The sequence below is a fragment of the Micropterus dolomieu genome, linkage group LG23, assembly GCF_021292245.1.
Source record: "Micropterus dolomieu isolate WLL.071019.BEF.003 ecotype Adirondacks linkage group LG23, ASM2129224v1, whole genome shotgun sequence".
Taxonomy (NCBI): Eukaryota; Metazoa; Chordata; class Actinopteri; order Centrarchiformes; family Centrarchidae; genus Micropterus; species Micropterus dolomieu.
The window spans coordinates 20,038,862-20,058,797 of record NC_060172.1 but is presented as its reverse complement, the minus strand read 5'-3'; the positions used below and the strand labels follow the sequence as shown (position 1 = coordinate 20,058,797).

Here is a 19,936-nt window from a genome sequence, read left to right as displayed (position 1 = left end):
CAGGCAAGAGCAGTCTCAAATAATACAGGCATATGGTCAGAAAACACTGCGTCACATATCTCTAGATTAAGAACAGGCAAGCCATATGATAAAACAAGTGTGTGTCCATGTTCTTGTGTGGGTCCAGACACAGATTGCACAAGATTAAAAGAATCAATGAGGTTTAGAAAACCCTTTGTCATTGGCTTATCAGGACAACACACATGAACATTAAAATCCTCAACAATAAGAACATGATCATATTTAGGCATGATTTCAGCCAGAAAATCAGAAAAATCATTTAAAAAGTCCTTATTGTACTTGGGGGGCCGATAGACCACAGCACACAACACTGTGTGAGAGAGACCAATCTGAAATAAACTCAGCTCAAAGCTGCTGAAAGCGGATGACAGCAATATCTACTTACATTTATAATGACTCTTATATACAGTCGCTATTCCTCCTCCTCGGCCAGATTTTCGCGGGGAGTTAAGGTAGCAGCATGGTGTAAAAATTCTGTGAAAGCGCTGGGCTCACCATCACTCAGCCATGTCTCCAATCCAATCCTCGGGACGTGAAAAAATCCTTAAAGACAAAAGTCTTATTTGCTAGAGATCTAGCATTTACCAGCCCAAACCTGGCAGGAACCGGCGGATCCGCGGCGCTGGATGTTCGTGAAACCCAACACAGAGACTGCAAGTTGCTGTGATTTACTCCACGCCAGCGGGGACGAGGAGAGCAGGGGCCACGGGGCTGGAACATCTCTTCCGGGCCAACGACAGGTATCAGCCAGGCGCCGACAGGGTCCAGCGAGCGTCGAGGAATAACGAGGCTAGGCACGACTCCAAACTCAGTCCAAAAAGGCATAGAACACCATGCAGGATGGGCCTTCAACCTCACCAGCCACCAGTGCTAAAGGTGAGCCGGGAGCCTCGCCAGGAGCGGGGGCAAGGTTTCACGTCCACCATCATCCAATTTTACTAAATTTTCAGTAGAAAATCGCAGATCCAGCAGTGTTTGGCGATCATACACCAGCAGAGAGTCGACATCCCGGACAAAAAGCAAAACAAACAGCAAACACACACAGCAGTGACAGTGACAGACGGCAAGCCACACACAATGGCGCCATCTTGGATGGAACTCCGAGTTTTGGCCGGCACAAGTGTGGTTCTCGGATTTAATATCGCTCCTCGAGGGCCCGCCCCCGCCCTGTGGCAGCTATGGGTCTGGCCCCTGAGGGGGCGCAGTTCCTGGAGGCGGGCCTGACGACAGGAGCAGTCAAGACGCTGCTCAGCTCCAGAGCCCCGTCCACGAGAAGGATGTACAGCTTAAAGTGGAATGTGTTCACCACCTGGTGCAGAGAACGGGCGTTGGACCCAGTTACCTGCTCGGTAATTGTGATACTGGAGTTCCTCCAGCACCGTTTCTCCGCTGGACTCTCCCCGTCCACGCTCAAAGTGTATGTGGCTGCCATTGCAGCATTCCATGCCCCACGTAGTGATGGGCCCTTGGGGAGGCTTTCACTGGTCGTGCGCTTCCTCCGTGGAGCCAGGAGGATGAGGCCCGTGACTCGGTCCAGGGTTCCCACCTGGGACCTGGCAGTGGTTCTCGAAGCGCTGGCCGAGGCCCCCTTCGAACCCCTGGAGTAGGCTGAGGCCAAGCACTTGACCCTTAAGATGATTTCTCTCCTCGCTATCACCTATCTGGGGAGGGTGGGGGATCTCCAGGCACTTTCGATTTCTCCCCGATGCCTGGAGTTTGCCCCAGGGAGGGTCAGGGCCACCCTGCACCCTTGTCCAGGTTATGTCCCTAAGGTTCCGGCCAGACTGGCAGGGTCCACGGTGCTGCAGGCATTTCATCCCCCACCTCATGTGACGGCGGAGGACGGGAAACTTCATCTACTCTGCCCTGTCAGAGAACCAAGTATTTACATTCTGAGGTCTTCCAGGTGGAGGAAAGCAGAGCAGTTGCTGGTGTGTTTCGGATCCCCCAAGGCTGAGCTCCCCGCTTCTAAACACACGATCAGCAACTGGATCGTTCAGACTATTTCCCTGGCCTATCAGGTGCGCGGTATTGCCTTCACCTATGGCCGAAAGGGCGCACTCTACTCGAGGCATGGCGGCTTCTTGGGCCCTCCTCGCAGGGGCGTCACTCCAGGATTTGTGTGACGCGGCTGGCTGGGCCACCCCTCATACTTTCATCCGGTTTACAGTCTGGACCTTCCTTCTGCACCCAGCACCCGTGCGCTCTCCTCTTAGTCGTGCAGTCAGGTTCTGCACGCTGGGGGCAGGCGGGGTTTCAGTGCGGCCTAAGTGGGTATCTCGTTCCCATAGTGTCGTCACCGACGCAGTTCGAGTTCCCTCGAAGGGGAACGTCTCGGGTCACATATGTAACCCTCTTGAGTCCACAAGAGCGATGAGCGTGAATCAAAAGAGTAAAAGTTGCAGGCTGGACAGGTGAACAATTAGCTGAAAATCGCTATAAAGTTCTGTAAAGCAGTGGTAAGAACTGCTGGGTGAAGAGTGTTTAGAAAAGTCCTGTAAAAAAAAAACACCTTATGGTCACCTTCTTTGGATTACAAAAATCTGTGAATGATATAGGATTCTAATGCTAGTTTGCAAACTGACTTCAGCAGATGTTTTGTCTGCCTGATTATATTTTTCCTGCACCATGTGTGACTTTGTGGGCAGAAAGGACAAGTATAGTAAGATTCAGTATGAGAAAAATGTATATTAAAGGTTGTGAATCACTTGCTGTAAGACTGTGTCAACTTATTTTACACAATGGACACTGGCATGTTCAGGATGACGTGTAAAAAGGGCAGGTCAAAAAAGGATGAAGTTCAAAGAGGTTTATAAATATTTGGAACGAATGAATGGCCTGAAGGTGGGCAATCACTTGCTGGTACATGTATACCAAAGGAAATTTCAAAAGGTAAATTTGCCTATGATGACTGAAGATTTCTGGATTTTGTTTAAATTGTAACACATAACAGAAATCACCATGCTACTTTTTCTAGATGTTTTGTAATTCCTCAAATAACAGTGTTCTTCATCTGCTATGGATTCAGAGGGTATTTTACTAAACTTTTCAACTCCTCAACCTGTGGGCAACTAAATCAAAGGAATCTAAATAATTCTCGTCTGCCAAATGTTAAAACATAAACTAAAATAAGTCTCAGAAACGCCTGAAGCCTGCGGGCTGAACCAATGTCAATTGGATAGAGCCAACTGTGTGTGTGTTTTGGCCAACCTCACAACTTTTTTGCCAGTAGGACTGGAATTGTGAGAGCCGTTTAGAGAAACACAACCTAACAATTTGTGCCATGATATAGTTGTGCAGAAATGTAAGGCACATGTTCTGTACTGATATCAGTCTGCCAGACCACTGTTTAGCCAAATCACTTTTTATAGCCTAATCAATGAATTTTTCATTTCATAATGGAATATACAACTCCATACGTTTCTTGTGCAGCTCTGAACCTGATTTCCATCCACTTTTAAAGGTTTCTGGACCTTATGACAAGACCTTCTGTGAGGCTAATAGTTGTCATTTCAGATACATGACAGCACTTTCCATTTGTTGAATTCGAGGCAGTTGTTCTACAAGTGTACGTGTGCCCTGAATGTCCAGTTAATCCGCTCAGACAATTGTAGTAGGAAAGTGGGCAGAGTGGTAATGGAGTAAACTTGTCACTGCATGTGTTCACTCACTGGCTTGCTGTGTGTTTCCCTTGGCCAAGACCTCGTGCTGTGTTGTCCCATCAGGCCATTCCTCTCTGAAATTATTCCTGGCTTTCTCTCCTCTTCGCTTTTCTCTTTCTCTCTTTCTCTCTTTCTCTCTCTCTCTCTCTCACACACACACACACACACACACACACACACACACACACACACACACACACACACACACATACATACACTATCGCACACAACATGACTCTGTTTCCAGTTCCGTGTGTGCCAATGTGTTGGCACAAAGTCTATGGTTTTCCTTCAAAGAGATACAAAAAAAAGCCAAATCATCATGGTATACGCAGATAAAAGTATAAATTAGATCTCATGAAATAACATATGTAGTCTCAGCTACAGCAGGGGACAAAGAGATGCACCACTCTGCCAAGCGGTGACCTGAAGGAAACAAAGAACAAACCTGAGTCATGTCCAGAGCAGCACTTCATAATGAGAGTCAGCTCACACTTCAGAGTGACTCACTGACAACTTGCTGAGTCTGGCATTCCCAAAAGTATACCTTCAAGGACAAAGGCTTGCACACCTGTTTAGCTGCAATTCATCATCATTCAATTTATCAGTGCCTGAAACCTTTAATACCCATTCCAAACACTTTTTTCTTTAACAGCATTTGAAGGTTCAGTCTTCTGAGGCTGAAAAGTCACTGTTGCCAGAACAGACTACTTGATAAATTTTCCTCCCCCAAGGAATAACTACTTAGTTTGCCTAGACTTGTATTTCCAGCTTTTATTGCACCTTTCTTTGTCAATTGGATGTCATTTGTTTCATAAATCACTTCAGGATATGTTTATTATAGGAAACTGTTATCCTGGCTCACAGTTGTTTTGTGTTTCACCAAGTCAATTTGGGTTCTTGACACCTGATAAGAGTGAATTGTTTAATAAATTGAACTTGTTTTCCATGTTTGCCAAACTGAAATTGTTTGCCATCCTCCTTTAAAACCAAACTACCTAATTTGTTAAACCCAGAGGAATTCCCCACTTGTCTCCTCTGATCTCCTTGACTTCTATCACTCCTCATTTCCGCTCAGTCTCCCACATGTACTGTCAATGACTCATCAGACCGATGATAGGAAGAACTAATTTTCCTCATTTAAGCAATTATTATAAGGAGGTTATGGAAATCAAAAACATCTTCTAAGGCCTCCACAAAAAAAGTGATGATGAGCGATTCTTTTGCTCCTCTCTTCCAGTCTCATTCCTTCCATTTACTTATTTTTTTGCTGGTGCTGTTATTTTTGTGTCCATGGCAGTGAAACAAATAGATATGGTTCTGTTCTCATCAGTTCAAAAAGTACAGAAATAATGGAGCAGAAACAAAATCACATCACTGTGCTACGCCTACATCAGTGTAACTGGATGGAGCGGAGTGACGTTTGTTTTTCCTCTTTCTCAGTCTCTTGCTTTCTTCTTTTCTGAAGATTTTTACGTGACCACTTCTCATTAAAGTGAGATATCAATGAAATATACAGCTTTTCTCCCCATGTTACATGCTAAAACAAAACTGGTCAAATGCATAGGTATCAGTCATATAAGAGGTTATGACTTGTGCGCACCAACGAGTGCTCATCTCCACTTTCTATATACATAAATTTCAATCTCACTTTTGTTGCATCCCATGTTAGCTATAGCTGAAAAAATAAACTTATTATTGTCCACTGGGCTGCTTTCACCAGTTTCACCACACTCGCAGACTACTTCCTTGATATACAGTCTGTAGTTTTGCTTTCATGTTTGTGTGTGAGTGTATGCACGTGTTCCCACCATGGTTGGATGTTTATGCATGCATGTGACCCATAGCTCAGTGGTGGGTTTCCGGTGGGCTGCTGGCGAGGTTAGAGGCCAGTTAATCCCTGCTCCAACCCAAACAGCCATCCAGCTGTTTATCTGAGAGAAAAAACAGGAGCTGTGTGTGCGTGTGTGTGTGTGTGTGTGTGTGTGTGTGTGTGTGTGTGTGTGTGTGTGTGTGTGTTATCTGCCCTTTTGTCCTTTAGAATTTTTGTATGCAGCCAAAAAAAGAGAGAAAAGGCGAGTCGGTGACCAGTTGCTCTTGCTTGTGCGTGCATTCATACAATCATGTGTCTGTAGAAAACATGTTGTCAGAAAAAATTGAGCTAGCGGCAGTAAAATGTAGCTCTGAGAAAACTGTGTTCCTGAAATTTTTTCAGTGGGCAGTTAATTTTCTGGAGGTTTACTCACTTCCAGTGGGCTCATTTTCAGACAAAGGGAGAAGAGCTGACTACTACACACGGTGCAATTTCAACTTGTTGATTTGATAACGGGCAGGAAGACGTGGGTAGAAGTGTAGTCAGTGGTGCCAGGTTACAAGTTTTAGGCCATATGTTTTCTGTTCCTACTCTCTTTTCTTTATATAATACCATGCGTTTGAATTTTTATAGTGTTTGTTCTTAACTCCCTGTAGTTTCTCTCTCATCACTGATTAGGGAGTCCATAAATTCAATTCAAACAGAGTATTTCTTTCGACTGCAAAACAGCACAGAAAGTGAAATACACAAAGAGAAACATACGCCTGCTCCCCCAGTCAGTTAAGACCTCATTACACAGTGAATCAATCAAGGCTGTTGTTTATTAAGTCTCCAGGGAGTATACATCTAAAACTAATAAACACACCATGCTAACCCATTGAAATCAATATATGTTTGTTGATTTGGACAGCCCTATTCATTGCTCATTTGGTTCTCCCCTCAGCCCCTCACGCCTCCACCACTTCTCCACATATCCCTTGGCCCCTTCTACTGTTCAGGGATGATGTTCACCATTGTTTACTCTCACTCATTCAGCAGCTCGTGCCGCTTCTCTGGAAGTTTTGGCGCAGAAACCGTTGCAGCTGCCATTAACCACAGGGAGTGCCAAGGGGTCACAGAAGGTCACATCATTGAAACAAAGACACACAGTCTGCTACCAAGCTATTACAAGTAAAGAGGGGCAGCACCAGAGCTTAAGGTCAAGTTTCCTGGTCTTTATAATTTTAAGTCTTGCTCACTGAAATTCAATATGGTTGTTCTTGTGATTCCCAAAAAATCAGACAGGAAGCCCTCAGCTCCAGCTCGTCCACCAGCACCAGTACAGGACCCAAAGCCTCTTCGTGTCACAAATAAACACACAACACCAACACAACTGTGGTCAAGTATAATTCCAATTTATTACAATTGGGGTGCTATTTTAGTAGCTTCGTGTCCATCCAATCAAACTTTATTAATAACTTATTACTCACCAAACAAATCTTGGAGAGTCTGGGAAAAAACAAGGGTAGTAAGATGATCAAGAAGGCTGTAAATATGCCAACAGTTTAGCAAAATTATTTGGGGGTATAAACAAAGTTAGCTCATCTGAAGTGTCAGTTATAATCGCTAATTTCACTGAGCAACTGTGTGGTAAGTAGTTGAAATGTGAACCAGGAACTTGGTCTATAAATTGTGGTGGGTGTGGACAGTGCACAGTTATAGTAATAATCATACAATTCAATATTATTGTCTTCTAAATGAATTAGGCTAACCTGTTTTGTTTTTCTTAAACCTGTATTATTCTCTGACTGCTTTTTTAGTAATTTCACAGAGTTCCCAGATCTTAGCAATTACTGAGTACAATCTTATAATTACAGACAGGAATGATGGCCAGCACTATAAAAATAATGACCTCTCAACAACAGCATCCGTTGTTTCAGCAAGTGCCCCCAAAAAAGACATGTTTACTTTCAAGTGATAAAGGTATTAGTGCGACAGTGTCACAAAATTTGCCAACACATTGAACCACAGACTGCTTAAAACATGGATCTCCGTGATGTCACCCATAGGTTTCTGATGAACAATTGTGAAGCTCAGTGTGGTGGCTCTGGCTGTCGCAATCTTGGCGAAATTAGAAAAAATTAAACAACAGGTGGGTTGGGTTAGCAGACAGCTAACAGCTAGCCACCTGAGAGACACCCACTTGTCACTCAAAGCGGCCCTTAATTACACATAACTTTAAGCCTTAATATAATTTAAACGGATGAGTTACAAAACAATTCACCCTACGTACAGTTGTTATGAACTGGAAAATTAGTTGTAGAGAACAAAACCATTTTTGTACCAACCAACCCAACAACATATTTATTTCTGCTGTAAAATTGGGCATTTTAACATGGGGGTTTATGGGGATTGACCCCCTTTTGGAGCTTGCATTGAACACAGTAACTAGTGCTTTCTACTTAATATAAACTGTTTACGTGTCTGCAGGGTCTTTCATTACCCTGATTCCAGTCAGAAATATGGATGATTCAGTACATATAGGTCACAAGATAGATCCAGCTGTTATCTCAGAGGGACTAAGACCTCTGACATGGTTCATGCTCCAAATCCCCCCAATTTTACCCAGAGCAAAATATGTGATGACTAAAGGTTTGGGATTCTTGTGAGCCTTTAGGGAAGTGTGAACTTGAGCAAATTACCAGGAAGATTTTCTCTCTGACCTCTCTCTCTCTCCAAGCACTTCCTCTTGCCTGTTATGGATGAGGTCAGCTTAGACCTCACAGAGACTGCTACAACTGAAGATCAGTTGAAAGGCTTATCAGCACTTCTTTCTCTGACTTGTCAAACAATTCTGCTTGATAACAAAATTTAAGACATATTCCCATATCTGGGTACCAAGGGGTAACAATAAATGTAAAATCAAGTTAGACAGTGAGCTAAAATAAAAGTGCTGCTGTTTTGTTTTTCTAATTACAAATGAAAGATACAGGCTGCATTTCAACCAGATACATAAAGAGAAAGCCATTTGTCTCACTGCAGCTACCAGCCAACTCTCTGTAGTTCTTAGCTCCTCTCCCATGTGAAACTGTAGTCCTATACAACCCAACAGAACAGCTCATTGTTTGGAACAATAACTGAATCACGAGCTCATAGTGCAGAGTCCAGATATACAGCTATAATCCCCTCTGGACCACAACTGCACCACATATGCACTACAAGTGAGTAGTTACTTTTTCCCACATTCATAAAGTAACAATAATTAGGGGGATGGGGGGTTACATAAGAAAGTTATACTGCTGTTCAATATTAATTATAGCATTATCAGAATTTTATATTTAAAATGAAATGTCTACCCTTCCATCTCCTTAGCTTTAAATAATATTTACTTATGATCCAAGCAGATGTTTGTTATTTTGCTATAAAATGACATAGTACAGCACTTAATAATTGTTTTTGTTCCTAAACCTTTGTACCATATACTTTGAAATGTGACCTCCACCAGAGAATAATTTTATCTGATATTCTGCTGCTTTTGATCATTTTAGAAAATCATCCCTTGATTTGGGCCGAGGTTGAGGTTGTAAACTCCCGCACAGCTGCAAAGAACAGACTGAGAGAGACTGAAGAGTGGAAGAATGGAGAGTAAGAGAGTAACAGTAGATGTAGGTGCCATTTATGATTAAGCCAACTGCTTGTCACCAATGTGAAGAGCCATTCCCACTGGACACAGAGGTTTGTCTGTGAACACAAACACACACCCTGCTATATTTCATGATCCACTGGCACATATTAATGCCTCGTTTGTGTCTTCTACAGTGTGTGTGTGTGTGTGTTTTCTTCAGCTCTGGAAAAAACGTAACCAGAGCTCATGGCACAGCAAAGTAATGACTGCATCTGGATAAAGTCCCTCCATCTTCTCTATAAACAAAACAACATGGCTCTTATTGTGAAAGCTTGTTTTTTTTATGGCGAGGAATCTATCAAGCCTCAACACTTTTTGGATTTGAATGCTTCCAACAGCTTAGGCTAAAGAGCCTGTCACATAACAGGAATTTGGAAAGTCATCTGATTTTTTCCCCCTGCATGTTTTCTTTTCATTGCCAATCTATGATATTAGTAACAATTTCATTTTTCTGTTCCTTTATGAAGTTTTTATTCACAGGTGTTATGACTCATCAGAAGCAAATGTTGGCAGGACCATCTCTCAACTTGTCCAGGTACCAGTACAGTAAAATGAGTGTAGGAGCACCAATTAAATGGATAAATATTGAAAGTAGGTTACCAAATTGGCACTGGTTTACTAGATTCATGCATTCGTATTACAAACACAAGGCAGAGGAAAGTGAAATAAATGAAAGCCAGCTTGCAAACTCAATTTTTCACTGGTACCTTTAACCATAAACTGATGCCCACATCCAGAGCAACATTTTGCAAGAGAATATTTAATGACTTATGCAACCTTCACCATATTCAATTTATGCATCTTCACTGTCAATCACACTTCACAATGTCCACAGCAGAGGAGAGAGGAGACTGCTACAAACAAGGCCATTTCAAAATGTTATGTGAAATGTGAATGACATAGAAGAAGCGAGCGTGTATGAAATAATGGCCACAGACAGTATTTAGTATGCATTTAAAAACATGGCAAACTTATTGCATTCTCTATCTACACGCCCCTTCCAAACTAAAATAGACAATTCCTGTTCCCCCTGAGGTCTTGACTCTGGATGCACTTATTCAAACCAAGAGCCATTTACATTGCAATCAAAATGCTGTTTACATAGATGTCCCAGACAGTAAGTCATCAGCGCTGCTGGACAATTCTACCTTGCCACAATGCACCTCGGATGAGCTGAATAATTGATTGCAGGTCCTAATTTGGAACAAGGCTTGCTTAAAATCCTCCAGTATGTTTCTCCACATGGTTGCAATGCAGGAATTGGTTTCGCAACTATTTAACTGTCGTTTATGATTAGTCAGGACAGCAGCATCAAAAAATCCCCACCCATTGTCTTGTTCTGAGGGCAGCTCCTTGTGAATGCTTTCACCAGAATGTTAATTTGTCCAGGCCATCTTCAGCATCATTAAGTAGTCAAAAATATATTTTCCTTTGTAGTCTTAAAAAGTATAATTTTGTGTTGTTGATGTTAATTGCAATTAAAGGGATGACATTCCATAAAAATCTAAAGAGAATAGATGGCTGCATTTTTCTATCTCTTTTATCCAAAGTGCTTTTACAATTTGCCATTTACACACACACACACACACACCAGTGGCAGCAAGCTACCACTCCAGGTTCAGTGTCTTGCGTAAGGGCACTTTGACATGTGGACAGGAGAAGCTGGAGGATCCAAAACTACAACCCAGTGATTGGTGGACGACCAACTCCACCCCCAGAACCACAGCTGCCCATGAAGACATAAGATGAATTGCACCTCCTTTTTGTGCGTCGGATAGCCTGCCAAACACTCCACAGGAGACAGAGTTTCACAGAGCAACAGGAGTCATCATCCTTATTGTTATCATCATTACCAAAATGGGCTTTACTGTCATAATAAACGTGCCTGCAGTAACTTTGGCAGACTTGTTTAACTCACCTTATTGTACAAAGTGTGAAGCTAAAAAGCTGGCATAGAAGACTCACCTATGTTTCAGAATGCAGATGCTCTGTTTGTCAGGAATACCACCGTGCACTTTCTCCATTATGGTTTTCTTCAATACAGTGTACAACTCTCCAGCTGTTCAGCATTATATGCTTATTCAATCCGAGTTCCAACCAAGCAGTCTTCATTGGTGAGGAGATAAAGACTGAATTATGGTGAGGATGTATGTCATTAGCACCACAGCCTGGGTCTTTCCTGGATGGAAACCAGTCAGGGTGAAAAGCTGCAGAGATGGTGCTCATTGGCTAAACAAACAAACTTTTTTCTTTATTCTTTTTCGTTATACACATAAGTAGTCAAACACCCATTGGTTTGATTATGGGAAAGTGGTGTTGCTGATCAAACCAGTGATGCCTCATTTCTAGTCACTTAATAAAGCAAGTTCTGGGCTTTGAGTCAGCAGAGAAATTTGCAATACTGAGGCAATCCGATCCATTTTAATTAGCAACACATGCAGATTCAAACCACATGAAATCCTGTCCTTTATGTACAGAAGAAAAGCTCTTACATGCTTTACATTTTAAAATGTGACAGACCCAAAGTCATGTATGTGAAAGTTTAGCTCTTGAAAGAAAGTGCGTGTGTGTATGTGTTAGGGGTTAAGGTTATGCATGGAATTCTGTTAGTTAAAGTTAGGGTAAGGGGCTAGGGAATGCATTATGTGTGTGTGTGTGTGTGTGTGTGTGTTTGTGTGTGTGTGTGTGTGTGTGTGTAGCAGGTGAGGACTGGTCCTAACTGAGCCCCACCCAGAACCTTTCTGCCCTCATAAAAGAATAACTTATACTGTTGAGACACTGATGTTGAAAGAAGACTTTCTAAGACAGACAGCCAAAGGAAAAAAACAGAATGGCTCACTGATGCTTAAACCAATAACAGTACATGCACAATACATTTCTGTGAAATACACGCGCTTTAAACAGTATCTTATCCCTTTTCTGTTGACTTGTTTGATTCTGTATTCATGCTGTAAATGTCTGTTGTACACATTACAGGCACAACATTTTGTCACCGCTATATTTGCACGTGGAAATTTGAAAATCTTAAAAATCTTAAAAATTTTAAAATCTTACAAATATACTGAATCTAGTTGTCCTTTATGTTGCTGCTGTTGGACTGCTGGACTGTGGCATTCAGCCTAATGAATCTGCTATCCTGTTCTTCCCCCTACTGTACAATTATGGGATTTCAACCTTCTTGCTATTATCTTTCAAAACTCAGCCTACAGACTGAAAAAAAAGTAAAAGATTGTAACAACATATTGTTACAATCTGTTACTTTTAGATATAGCTATCACTGCTCTCTCCTGGGTTACTTGTTTCCAACCCTCCTCCATTCTTTGCCACCTTCCTTCTGACGTTTCCTGCCAAAATGTGTTTATTTATTTTATTTTATTTATTTGTAATTTATTTTATTCATTGACCCCTTCAGATAGTTAACTTTAAGTCTACACTAAAGCCAACAGTAGGCTATGACTAATTTGGGGTCAGCAGTCCAATTAGCCCCTCATTATTTGTATATTAATCACTATTCATATTCTGATAACCAGGCTATAATCTAAATTAATTACCTTGGGCAGTTTGTTTATGGTCAACAGTAAAACCAGGTAGCATGTCAAACACTAAACAAACGAGCTTCTGCATAGACCCAAGGACAAATAACATAAGACCACTGGAAGGTCCTTGCTTTCAAAGAGTGGAAGTATTGATTAAAGCTTCGGATGAAGCTTTGCGTGTTAAGGTCAAGCATGACCAGATTACTCTGCTATGTCCTCCGATGTGCCCCCGTTAATCCCCATTTCCCCCTGCTCTCTTTATAGTAAAGAAAAACAGTCTACAGTTTTTCTATACTGATATACTACCTGTCCCCAGATTTGCTGTGTGGTAATATGATTAAAGACATTATTTTATAAATCTGCAACATAAGTGCAAAGCTTAGAGATAAAGGTCCTGAAAATATTTTGAAACACGGACAGGGCCTCAACATAGGATAATAAAGCAGAACCCACTCTTCTCATTGCCAACTGTTATGGTACTTTAGTGGTGCACATTCCCAAAAAAACATTCAATTCAATTCAATTAACTAGTTGACACACAGTAAACTTGAAGCTGTCACAGGCTCACTTGGTAATCCAGCATTGTGATCAAGAGTTCATTCCCCATTACTAAGCACTATTAAGTGTTTTGTATTGTTTAGTTACTTTGTTGTTTGTTGTTATATTTTTAAACTGAACATATCTATTATAATTTAAGATAACACTAAATGGTTAAGTTGTTTTTTATTTAAGGGTAAAATGCTGGGTTAAAAACTATATCTAAGCAAAACACCAGAGCATTCTATAGAAATGCGCACATTCTGCCTGAGAAAGAGGCTAAACCACGCATCTGACAGTGAAAGTGTACAAAAAGTTGTCTCCATTTGTCAGGTATGTGTCATGCTTCAGTTGTAACCCATAGTTGTAAACACAGGTTGAAGGTTGTGAACTTGTGAAATTGCGCCTACAGTGGCTCCGCCCACCGCTCACCAAACCGGAAGTTTAGCTGTTGTTGTCACACTGGAAGAAAATGGCTGCTGCTCCGACTTTTTTTCAATGAAGACACCGATATTTCAATTTTATTTCGTTTTCTCGCATTGGAGCTACACACGACCGCTATGCAACCTAGCAGGCAAGTCCATCCTGTTCGTTGAGATTGACGTCGCTTTGTCGGGCTGTGTCTCAGACGACGTAACATCGTTAGCGTAGCTAGTAACTTACAGCTTGCCCAGCAGGAACGGGCTAGCATGCTAACGTTAGCCATGTTAGCCTTAACGGCCAGGCATCAGCGAGCTTGTTGCTATTCAGCCACTCTCTTGACTGGGCTCACAGTCATCAGAGTTCACTAACCTGAGTTACCCCGTTGCATCGACTCTGAGACATAGTGCGCATGTATTTAACGTTACTTTGCTGCAGTATGTAAAATATGGGATAAATCAACTTAAGGTGAAACAAATTCGCTCGTCAGTCTTCTTAGCTGTTTGTATGTGGCATCTAACTGACTGCCAGCCAGGCTATCTGGCATCGGTGCTGTCTTAATAACCTGCCTTCCACACCAAGTGTAACGTTATCTGTGTTCATTTCTCTATCATCTGCGTTTGTGTACGCCGTGCTGCGTGCAATACGTCTGCTGTGTTGCTGTGCAGGGTGTGAATGGTCACTATAGGAAGGTGACAGTGTGGGGCAGAAAGGACAGCATCGTCTACCGTCACTTGCCTTGCAGCTGGCGGTGGACCACAATGGTGAGTTTAATCTCTTTCAGGTCATTTATCTCTCCATGTTCACGTATCCCAGATAAACCTTCACCAGGACTTGCACAGCTTGTTCTATTCTCTAACAGTTTGGGAGTTCCCATTGTGCCTTATCTGTTTCATCTTGCTCTTATTCCCTAAAGCAACAAGTTTTGGAATATGCATTGGATCGAGCCGAGGTAAAAGCTGTTATTTCAGTCTCCTGTGTTTGTTTAAAAGAGAAATGGATAGCTTTTACTCACATTTATTCCTGTGTGCTCATTACATGCACTATGCAGAGGCACCATCTGTCCCATCATTCATTAATGCAGTGTGTTATCTGTTAATGTTAGTACATTGTTGAAAGTGCTCGACAACGACCAGCCAAAAGAAGAATTTCATCTGGCGGGAGGAAGAGTTTGTATCAGAAGCTCTATGAGCTGTACATGGAGGAATGTGAGAAAGAGCCAGAGTTGAAGGTTTGTATTATGCAACTTGAATCTCACTTATGACCAAGTAATTATGGGCATGTGTTACAATATTTCTCATTCCAGTCTGTAGGAAATGAGAAAATGTGATTTTTGAACTATGTTGATAATGAAGTGTATCAAAGCAAGAGAAGCAAGAAGTTACATATAAGTGGGAAAATTTTGCAACACAGCTTTTATTTATTAAATTTTTTTTTTTTACAGCATGTCTTTTTCTAACTGAGTGTTCACGTTAGCTCCTGTTTTATTTACTGTTAAGTGGTCTAGATGTATTTATTAAGTAATGTCTAAAGCATTGGTAAAATTGATGTTTAATTAACCCAGGGTCCACATCCACTGAAGTCTTAAAAGTAATAATTTCTGATATATATTAATTTGGCAATGGCAGTCTGTGTCTATGACAAAGTTGGTTAATATCCTTTTCCAAAAGAAAACTTAACAGCTTTAACTCAGGGTAAATGTGGGTGGAAAGCAATAAAATACTTTTCTCTCATAGAGTTGGCATTCTCACCTCGTGAGATTTCTATTGCTAATATGGAGATTTGCCTCTTATGTATGTTTTTTATTTGGTGTCTTTCTGCAGAATTTGAGGAGAAATGTGAATCTGCTGGAGAAGCTGGTATCTCAGGAGTCTGTATCATGTCTGGTGGTCAACCTGTACCCTGGGAATGAAGGCTATTCTTTAATGCTCAGGGGAAAAAATGGATCTGGTAAGAGAAGACCATTCAACAAATACCATAATAAGTCCATCCAGTTGTGTTTTTTTTCAATGGTGTACCGCAATCGTCTCATCTGTAACATTCATGTTTGTGTTGCTTTCTAGATTCTGAAACCATCCGTCTGCCATATGAAGAAGGGGAACTGCTGGAGTACCTGGATGCAGAGGAGCTGCCTCCTATTTTGGTGGATCTGTTGGAGAAATCACAGGTGTGTATGTGTATATGCACATACACAAATTTTACAAATGTGGATAAATGATTTAGTACACATTACATGTTACAAAACATGTAAATTAAAAATGATTTGAATGTGGGGTTACAGTAGTGCAGGTTTTGTAAAGCTTAATGAAAGGCTTTAGACAATCTTCATATTTATTTCTTAAATGTATAGAGACCAGGGCTATTCAGGGTTTCTATTCTTTATATCTTATAATAGTTTCTTATTGCTTCTTGCTTAATAATCTCCTTTTTTATTAACATCTGTTAATCTGTTCTGCTTGACATCCGCCATGTGCTATGTGTCTCAGGTGAACATCTTCCACTGTGGCTGTGTAATAGTAGAGGTGAGAGACTACAGGCAGTCTGGTAATACCAAGATGCCTACCTATCAGAGCAGACATGTCCTTCTGCGGCCAACCATGCAGGTAAACCAATGGAATACTTGGGAGAACCTCTGTCATGCAGGCCTAAAAAATACTCAAATATTACTATTTCAGCAAGTGTGATTTGACCTGGAATGAGTGAAAAGAGTATTAACTTAAAGTTGGTCTTTAACTTAAAAATGCTGACTTGTTTATAACTGTATTTTTGCCCCACAGACTCTGATCTGTGATGTCCATGCCATGACCAGTGACCACCACAAGTGGACACAGGTAAAGTGTCATGTTTACTATCTCAATGAGAAACCAAAGAATATTGATTTGCCCTTTTTTTCCCCATTAATTCACACATTCTCATTCAACACAGCCTGAAACACTCTGTTGTGTCTATTCACGTACAGTAGACTTAGATACTGTACTTTTTTTGCAGCAAATTAAAAAGGATATTAAATGTTTTTAGTAAGTTCATTTTTTGTCAAGTGAAGTGTATCTACATTGCCTTAGCTAATAAAAATGTTCTTAGCTACTTAGCATCAGCACACTGCACAGATGTTTTCTGTAGCATCTGTTTTCCTCTGCTTTAGGATGACAAATTACAGCTGGAGAGTCAGTTGATTTTGGCCACAGCTGAACCTCTGTGCCTGGACCCCTCCATTTCTGTCACCTGCACAGCCAATCGCCTGCTCTACAACAAACAGAAAATGAACACTCGCTCCATGAAACGGTACTGAAAACACTCTCTGGGGTTGGTGTTAGCTCTCTTTAAATTCAGTCATACCAGTGGGGGAAGTTCTGATTTTTGAATGTTTTTTTTCTTTTTGATGGAAGATGGGAAAATGAAAGCACTGTGATTGTAAAAAGAATCATCGATTTTATGCCTTGATCATTTAAAGACACGTTTGGGCTTCGTAGGTGTTTCAAGAGGCACTCTCGAGCTGCATTAAACAGGCAGCAGGAGCTGTCCCATCTGCCCATGCCACCCCAGCTACGACTCTATGACTACCTACAGAGGAGGAAGGAGAGGAAACCTGCTCCTGTCATAGACCTGAAGATCTCAAAGATCGGAAATGTAAGTAATCAACATACCCACGATTTGACAAACATGTATACACTGTTTACAGAAGCAGACAAGATAAAGTTGACTGAGACTGTTTACTATTTGTTAGAACCTTTTCCATATGATAAATTTGTCCACCCACCTGACACTACACTAATCACATTGAAATGACACAGGATGTGTCGCTTCCCACAATTGTGTTCAGCCATGTTGAAATCTAATTTCCGTAAGGGAGTTGCTAAAATAATAGGTGAAAACAAGCTGATATTTACTGTTGAGGAAAATCTCTTAACCTGCTTCAGCATAGGTCAGTGCATGCTGTCATAGCGCTCTCTCACTTGTTTTCGCTTTTACCCTCTTTTTGTTTTTTGCTGCTGCTGTCGTCCTGGCCTCACGGCTGCAGTGTGTTGACATGTGGAAGCAGAGCAACTGCCAACTAACTGTACCGAAGGAAATTGATGTAAGTAGCTCACTGCTCCTCTACAACACTGTCACTTAAACACTTGAGCCAACACTACTTAAAACCCACTCAACGCATAGTTATAATGCGTGGCATAAGAAAGCAAATGGATTTGTTTATGTGTTGCTTTAGGTGGAAAAGTACGCTGTGGTTGAGAAGTCTCTGCAGCTGGAAGACTCTCAGCCCACTACTGTGATCTGGCCTGCTGAGGTAAGTGTGACAGCAGCATTAACGCTCTCTGAGGGTACAGATCAATGCAGCTGTTTGCTGCAAAAAGCAGGGAGTAGTTCTTTGTATTTATCTTGTTTACAACCTTGTAAACCCTTGTAAAATGATAAATAAATCTACCCTGTAATTATGTAAGACATCATAAGAAAACAAAATAAAATAAACATTTTGTTGGCTCCCTGCATTGTGCAAAGTGACTACACATCCTCTTGGTTTTGGACTCAAAAATGCTTTTGTTTAGTGTAAACACTGAGAAAATGTGTGAAGGAAAGAGATCTCCAAAAAAAGAACATACTGGACTGCAGTTAGACCGTGTTAGAGACAATGTTCTCTATAAATGGTGCTGTACTCTTTTTCACATATTTCCCAACATACTTAATCCGTTATGAATGTCGGTGAGAAGAAAGGTAATATTTCCTGAATACTTGGCCCCAAAACAGGTAGTGATGGACCGAAAAGATCACAAGGCAAGGCCAGCTGTGAAAGTGAACCTTAATATTTGTAACCGCACATTAAACGATAGTTCACCTTTATCTGTGTGCTTACAATTTACCCCTGCCTTTCTTTTCCCATCCTCCTCTGCCTTTTCTCACACTGTCTTAGTCATGTTCGATAGCGTGAAAAATATTCCTGGAAACCAGGAATATGTTTTCCAACATCTGTCATGTGCCAAGTCACCACAGTTCTGAACATTTCTCTCATCACAGGAACCAAAACCCCTTTTTTGCTCGTTAAAGAGCGAAAACACAACACCACTGAGCTTTATTATGCAATGTCATACAGACCTCTTTTATTCAGTTGTTTCTGCCCACTTTGTTTACACAGGAAGTTATAGATGACTACACTTTTGAGTGCGAGGTGGGGGGCCAAGCCCAGAGGACCAAGGTGTCTATCTTTCAGTCGATGGGAGACCCGCTGGTGTATGGGAAGATCTACTGTGCTAAAGAACCAAAAGCCGAGGAGGACAGCGCAGACCTAAAACTCATACATCCCACGTAAGGACAGTCACTGAAACAAATTCAGTATGCATGGCTGAAACTTATATCCCACTCTGAATTCACTTTTTCTGTTTTTGTCTCATCCACAGCTTCCTTATAGGTTCAAAGATAGATGCGGACCGGTGAGTCACCATATTTGCTTTTACTGAGAATCCGATCCCGTCATATATAGTGTGTGTATGTATGTGTGTGTATGTATGTATGTATGTGTATATATATATATACACACTGCTCAAAAAAACACAATGTAACTCCAAGTCAATCAAACTCCTGTGAAATCAAACTGTTCACTTAGGAAGCAACACTGATTGACAATCAATTTCACATGCTGTTTGCAAATGGAATAGAAAACAGGTGGAAATAATAGGCTATTAGCAAGACACCCCCAATAAAGGAGTGGTTCTGCAGGTGGTGACCACAGACCACTTCTCAGTTCCTATGCTTCCTGGCTGATATTTTGGTCACTTTTGAATGCTGGCGGTGCTTTCACTCTAGTGGTAGCATGAGACGGAGTCTACAACCCACACAAGTGGCTCAGGTAGTGCAGCTCATCCAGGATGGCTCATCAATGCGAGCTGTGGCAAGAAGGTTTGCTGTGTCTGTCAGCGTAGTGTCCAGAGCATGGAGGCGCTTGTTCACAGAGCTCTGTGTCCAAGCACATTAATAGAGAGGCAAAGGGAAGGAAAAGATGTGGTAGAAAAAAGTGTACAAGCAATAGGGATAACCGCACCCTGGAGAGGATTGTGAAACAAAACCCATTCAAAAATGTGGGGGAGATTCACAAAGAGTGGACTGCAGCTGGAGTCAGTGCTTCAAGAACCACCACGCACAGACGTATGCAAGACATGGGTTTCAGCTGTCGCATTCCTTGTGTCAAGCCACTCTTGAACAAGACACAGCGTCAGAAGCGTCTTGCCTGGGCTAAAGACAAAAAGGACTGGACTGCTGCTGAGTGGTCCAAAGTTATGTTCTCTGATGAAAG

At 41.6% G+C, this 19,936-nt stretch overlaps 1 protein-coding gene across 3 annotated transcripts in view; it reads left to right on the top strand.

The window, feature by feature from the left end:
- Positions 1 to 13,696: 13,696 nt before the first annotated feature.
- The window catches only part of supt20 (SPT20 homolog, SAGA complex component), a 17,971-nt gene continuing 11,731 nt past the window's right edge, over positions 13,697 to 19,936 (top strand). The window contains exons 1-14 of one of the 3 annotated variants that reach the window (XM_046039683.1): positions 13,697 to 13,807; positions 14,322 to 14,417; positions 14,570 to 14,605; positions 14,759 to 14,884; positions 15,477 to 15,603; positions 15,717 to 15,820; positions 16,140 to 16,256; positions 16,431 to 16,484; positions 16,796 to 16,935; positions 17,124 to 17,280; positions 17,672 to 17,728; positions 17,861 to 17,938; positions 18,782 to 18,951; positions 19,044 to 19,076. In XM_046039683.1, coding sequence (XP_045895639.1) covers positions 14,415 to 14,417; positions 14,570 to 14,605; positions 14,759 to 14,884; positions 15,477 to 15,603; positions 15,717 to 15,820; positions 16,140 to 16,256; positions 16,431 to 16,484; positions 16,796 to 16,935; positions 17,124 to 17,280; positions 17,672 to 17,728; positions 17,861 to 17,938; positions 18,782 to 18,951; positions 19,044 to 19,076 — 1,202 coding nt within the window. In that variant the 5' untranslated portion in view covers positions 13,697 to 13,807; positions 14,322 to 14,414. The remainder of the gene's footprint in view (positions 13,808 to 14,321; positions 14,418 to 14,569; positions 14,606 to 14,758; positions 14,885 to 15,476; positions 15,604 to 15,716; positions 15,821 to 16,139; positions 16,257 to 16,430; positions 16,485 to 16,795; positions 16,936 to 17,123; positions 17,281 to 17,671; positions 17,729 to 17,860; positions 17,939 to 18,781; positions 18,952 to 19,043; positions 19,077 to 19,936) is intronic. The other 2 variants (XM_046039682.1, XM_046039684.1) reach the window with 2 other exon arrangements.